At 43.2% G+C, this 5,472-nt stretch overlaps 1 protein-coding gene across 1 annotated transcript in view; it reads left to right on the top strand.

Annotated features, from left to right (window-relative positions):
• The window catches only part of alk (ALK receptor tyrosine kinase), a 383,896-nt gene that overhangs the window by 224,363 nt on the left and 154,061 nt on the right, over positions 1 to 5,472 (top strand). The window contains exon 4 of the mRNA XM_031866715.1: positions 951 to 1,155. Coding sequence (XP_031722575.1) covers positions 951 to 1,155 — 205 coding nt within the window. The remainder of the gene's footprint in view (positions 1 to 950; positions 1,156 to 5,472) is intronic.

The following is a 5,472-nucleotide window of genomic DNA, read 5'->3' on the forward strand; positions in this document are numbered from 1 at the left end:
ATATATATATATATAAGTGTGTTTTGAACATGAAAAAGAACACGATATGTCCCCTTAAAACATTTTAGACCTGCAGAAACAATTTAGAAGCGTATGGAATAATGTTGCTGATTAATCACATTTCATTTTAAACATGCAAATGTGCACATATAGTTCTATTATACAGTACATACTGTATATATTGACACTGATCAGTGTTATCCAAGACAGAATCAGAGACCTTGATTCAATTGTATGCTCACCATGTCAACCATCAGGACTTTTTACACCCCTTTCCCGTCCTTCCTCTGTCTGATAAAGTACCCACATAAAAATTGCATTTACAGCTAATAGCAAAAAAGGCTGTTTGAGTGCAACAGCTGACGTACCTTCTAGTTGGAGAAGTCCTCTTTCATCTAACCCTCACCTCTCGACCCTGACACCGGCATCAGGGCAAGCTCACCTCGATTGCTTCCCGAGACTTTGAGTTTCTCAGCCTCCTCTCATCAACGCTACTTTTCTTAATAACTGAGCATATTAAAAATGGATTTTCCTCCTTTCAACTTGAGATGGGACTTCATATCAAAGCCAGAAAAAAAAGTGCTTTGATTTTTCACCCGCTACCCACTCTTTTCATTTTTTCAATTTCTTTTTTTTTTGGGGCAAGGGTTGTCATTGACTCCTCTTTTTCAAAGCAGATTTATTTCATGAATTTTCATCAAGTGCCTGCTCTCAGGCATTGCCTCCAAACTATTTGAAATCATAGCCCATCACTCACCTGGACTCCATACGTACTGTGGCAGCGCGTCATGTTCATGAGTTTGTAATTGCTCATCATTTTTCTCGCTCCTACTGATCTGCGTTTAGCAAGATCGACAAGCCTCTAAGCCAGTGTCCTTCTATGTCTCCTCCTGGTTCACCATGTCACTGTGTTCTACAGTTTTTGGTTTGTCTCTCTCTCTCTCCCTCAGGCCACTTCCTCTGGGTGAACAGCTCAGCCTTTGGCGGGCCCTGGGTGCTAAGTCCCTGGCTGTGGGGGGGGCAGGGCCCCTGTAGCCTGGACATGGCTGTGTTCCTCCACCCCAAACAAAGTGGGCAATACACCACATGGCTCATAGAGCGGGACAAACCGCCAGTCGCCCTCTTCTCCACTGACACGCTTCCGCGCATCACAGGGTAAGCACGTTGTTTTATGCATGGATTGTACACCAGGAGACCGGATTTGAACTTGCACTGGGGGAAAAAAAAGAAACCTGAATGATTTGAATAAATGGAATAAGCAACCATGAAGAAGAAGTCCATTTCCATTCACGCATGATAGCCATAACGATGCACTAACCTCTTAGATCTCTTAGAATCAGCTTTGATTGAAGTTCTAAGCAGCATGCTCTGGTTCACTGAGTCGGAGTCCTGTATAGACCCCTTTTCTGTTAGTAGATATGGCGGCGTATATCTGTTGGCAGAGTGTAGGTGGAGGCAGAAACATGTTCTTTAATGCTGGCTAGAACGTTTTGTTGGCTTGTTTTTTGTTTGTTTTTATATAATGGCTGAAGAAAACGGTAGTTTCTCAGATTTTTGTACAGTGACTCACTATCCAGGAACACTAGTGTAACTTGAGAAACATTAACCAACAGGACCATTTTAACCGAGCCCTACACGCTGACTTATAGGCCAGACTTTATTCACACCTGACGGAGAAACCAAGCGTTGATAATAGAAGACAAACTGAAGCTGTTTAAATCTTTGGATGCCAATGACTATCCTGCAGGAAAAGTGGATATTCCGGCATTGTTAACAGCTGCCTACACTTCAAAGCAACCCAAAATGAGAGTTTGACAATGTCGGTGGAACATGTCAGAGATGGAGAGGACCTGTTGCTAATTTTGTTGCTTCCGATAACTGCAACCAAAGGCTCCCGGCTGCGACTATGGTTAGCAGAAGGCTAAACTATTATAGCTCTCTATCACTCTCTCGTAGTTTTTTTCCCCATCTCTCCCAATAATTTCACCTTCTACTTGATCCTGCAATCTTCCGCATACATGGGGCCTAAAGAGTAAGCATCCAGCAAGTCCTTAGACCCGCCTCCCAGCTCTCGGTTCAACCTCGTTCTCTGGCTCATACACATGAACGGAGGAACAAAAATGACTCTTGATTCAGCTGATTGGTGCGTTTTACAACTTTTAGGACCCAAGGATTTGAATAAAGGCTATTCAAGTGCTCGTACGGGGAAGTTCATTTCGCATTCAAATAAAACGATCTGCTGATTAACAGACATCTCTTTCCTCATATAAGTCCAAGGAGAAAAGTATTTTGGTCACAGAGCTCTTCCTGGGAGCTTGGCTGTAACTCCAACGGTTTGAAGAAGACTACACTAAACTATTGGCAACATCTTTACTCCAATTTCACTGATATTCCGTCATGCTCTTTTGATTCTGGCACCAGACAACACAGCAAGGGGGCGTTTTTGATAACTGACTTTTGCCTGACTACTCTGAGGTGATCTACATGTTTGCCTCCAGTCCGTCCTTTGTTTTGCCTGTAGCAAACACCCTGACGTAGACCTGACGTAGACCTGATGTCGGCACCGAAAGGTCTATACGTGCACATTTGGCTGCCAGCCAAGAGCTTTGTCGTGAATACTCTGTTCCCCAAACCTGTGTCAATGTGCTCCATTAGAGGCAGAGATTCAAAAAACAGTTAGCAGAATCAAATGATGGCACCCTCATCGAAAGTCTTTTTATATGGAGATAGACAGAAAGAGAGAGAGAGAGAGAGCTGGCCGAGTAAGAAGGGAAAGAAGGTTGTTCAAAACAGGCTGGGTAACAATCAGCTCCATGTGCTACTAATCCTTAATTAGCCTCACAGGTCCGCACTCCTCTCATTGTGGCTTTTCATCGGGGATCTGTCTCTCTCACTGACAGCCACATGGGGACGGAGGCCAGGACAATACCTAGCTCAAACATTTCTCCTGTAAACACCTGATGTGTGTGGTCGTATACATGGGCATGTTACATGTTAGCGTGTAGGAAGTCCGAATGCAAAGAGCAACTCTCAACATGTTCGATGCTGCTTGTGTGTGCCTTCTCTTAAGGGCATCGGAATCATACGAGTGTCACAATTTAATCTTGCCTCTCTCTGTTGCGGTCTGTGTGTGGGAGTGAATGCGCGCCAACGTGCGTCCGTGTGTTCATGCGAATGGCGAGTCGTCTTAAGGGAGCGTATAGCAGAGACGCACTCATTACATGCGTGACCGATTAGACCGTGCGCGTGTGCGCTCTCATTTCTAGTCTGAGGCTGCCATCCGCCCACGCCATCTCTGGCGTTTGGAGACTCGCTCAGCCAAACTCCCCACATTTCTTTACTCTTGATGCTCATGTCATAAGAAGTGTGTGGGGGGGGCAATAACAAAAGCAAGGAGACCTATCCGCCGACATCAGTCAGCTCGCTAATTGCCAACCCTCGCCCTTTGAATTTTTATCCTGTGTTTTGACATGTTTCACGTTCAATTCTGTAGTCGGGGCATCAGCACAGGGTTAGCCAGGAGGGAAACAAAACATCCTGTAAGCAGTGGCCATTTAACAAGGCCCCCTTTACTCGAGGGTAGATTCAAACTTATGAGGCTTTTCTAATTTTTTACTTTGTATTAAAATGGCTCACAGGAAGAAGCAGAGATAGCAGCCATGTCCAACTAAACAACAAATCATTGTCACGTAGTTTGACATTAACCGAGGCACTATTTGGAATCTGCCCACACAATCTTGCAGAATCATTATCACTGTTTATTCTTCCTCTTCACGCTGCGTTATTAATGGAAAAAATCTATTAATCCAGTAAATACTGTTGCTCCTACAATTTAAACAACCTTTTGTTTGTTTCTTTACCAAATTCTCAATCAAGAAGAATCTGATTAACTCTGAAACAAGCTTTTTAACTCTAGCTCAACGACAGCTGTCAGCCACCGATGAGGAGCGCTTGCTTTGAAACCCTTGAAAGCTGCTTCCTTGGGATAATGTTGCGACACATCTAAAGGAATTGTTCATGCTCGGAGTCGATTCTCAATGGCAAATGCATCTACTCTAGTGTTTTTGTCTTATTATTTTTATTAAATTTGTGCATTTATAAACAAGGTGTAGCCACTCAATAAAAGAAAAACAATCAAACCTAACAAAAAATGGCAAAAACTAACATTCAAACAGACCTAAATCAATCTTGTATTGAATGAGCTGTAATCTGGGGTTTGCGAAGACGTTATTGCAAATCTGTTTCTTGAGGGTTTCACCATCTGTTGTGGGGGTGGTTGTAATGGAGTCTTTGGTTATTGAGATAACTCCGTATAATTTTGCCATTTGTTTCAAGAATGCTGATATTGTGAATAGAGCTTTTACCATCGGAGGTTGCAAGTTATCAATTTATGCGTTTTTGAGTTATGGACATTCTAGAAACTGTTCTTGAGTGAAATCAAATGTCTGGGTTAATTTATGTTGCTTTATGATGATGCCTTCAAACAGGTGTTCTACGTGAGTAATTCCTTTGAGGAGGAGGGAGGAGGAGCTCTTGTGCTGTTTTTGTATTATCGCTCAGAAAAATCATAAATCTCTCAATGGAGAGTTCATTGCATTCTGATTGTTCAATGTCAAACCATGTGTCTTGGTGAGCGTTTGAGTGAATCTATTTCATGATGTACTGTAACTGATTAGAGAGGTAATATTGAAGGCAATGTGGGGGCATATAAACTTCTGCAGTGTTGTAAATTTAATTCTCAGTTGTTTGTTTTTCCAGTAGAATTAGACCTTTGATTAAACAGCTGAGTATTGGTTGGACAGTGATCATTGAGAATAGATAGTTGATTCTGGCTAAAATTGACATTTAGATTGCAATGCGTCCTGCTACGGCAGGAGTCGGCAACCCGCGGCTCCGGAGCCGCAAGCGGCTCTTCAGCCCCTCTGTTGCGGCTCCCTGAGGCAACATCCACACTAAACGTTTTTGTTTTAAAACGAAAACAATCTCCGTTCACACGGCATTTCAGCATCGTTTTCGAGATGATCTCCGTCCAGACTGACACGCCTGAAAACGAATATCACGTGACTACGTACACTGGGCATGCGGCTGGGTGCCGACGTAAACAGGAAGTAGATTGGTTGCTCAAAGCCGCTAACTATGGGTACATCCCAAGTCTCTTAATTGCATCCCCGTTTCCCTCACTTGTGTCCTTTCCTTGCGTCTTAGTCCCTCCCACCAAGGATGCATGGAGAGACGCAAGGAAACCATGTGAGGAGAGAGGAAACAAGGAAATATGTTTTAGGATACATGAGACGTCCTTTCCTCTGAAGCATCACGTGAAGCGACGTCTGTTTCTGATGACGGTGCTGATGATCACAGCTGGATCAGCCGTCAGTCGGCTTTAACAGCTGGAGAGACTTTTGATAAGTTTGTGTCTATACACAATATCACTGTACTTAATAATAGTAACTAATAATACTAATAGCTAATAAA

Source organism: Anarrhichthys ocellatus, unplaced genomic scaffold, assembly GCF_004355925.1.
Source record: "Anarrhichthys ocellatus isolate YVR2014 unplaced genomic scaffold, GSC_Weel_1.0 scaffold36, whole genome shotgun sequence".
Lineage (NCBI taxonomy): Eukaryota > Metazoa > Chordata > Actinopteri > Perciformes > Anarhichadidae > Anarrhichthys > Anarrhichthys ocellatus.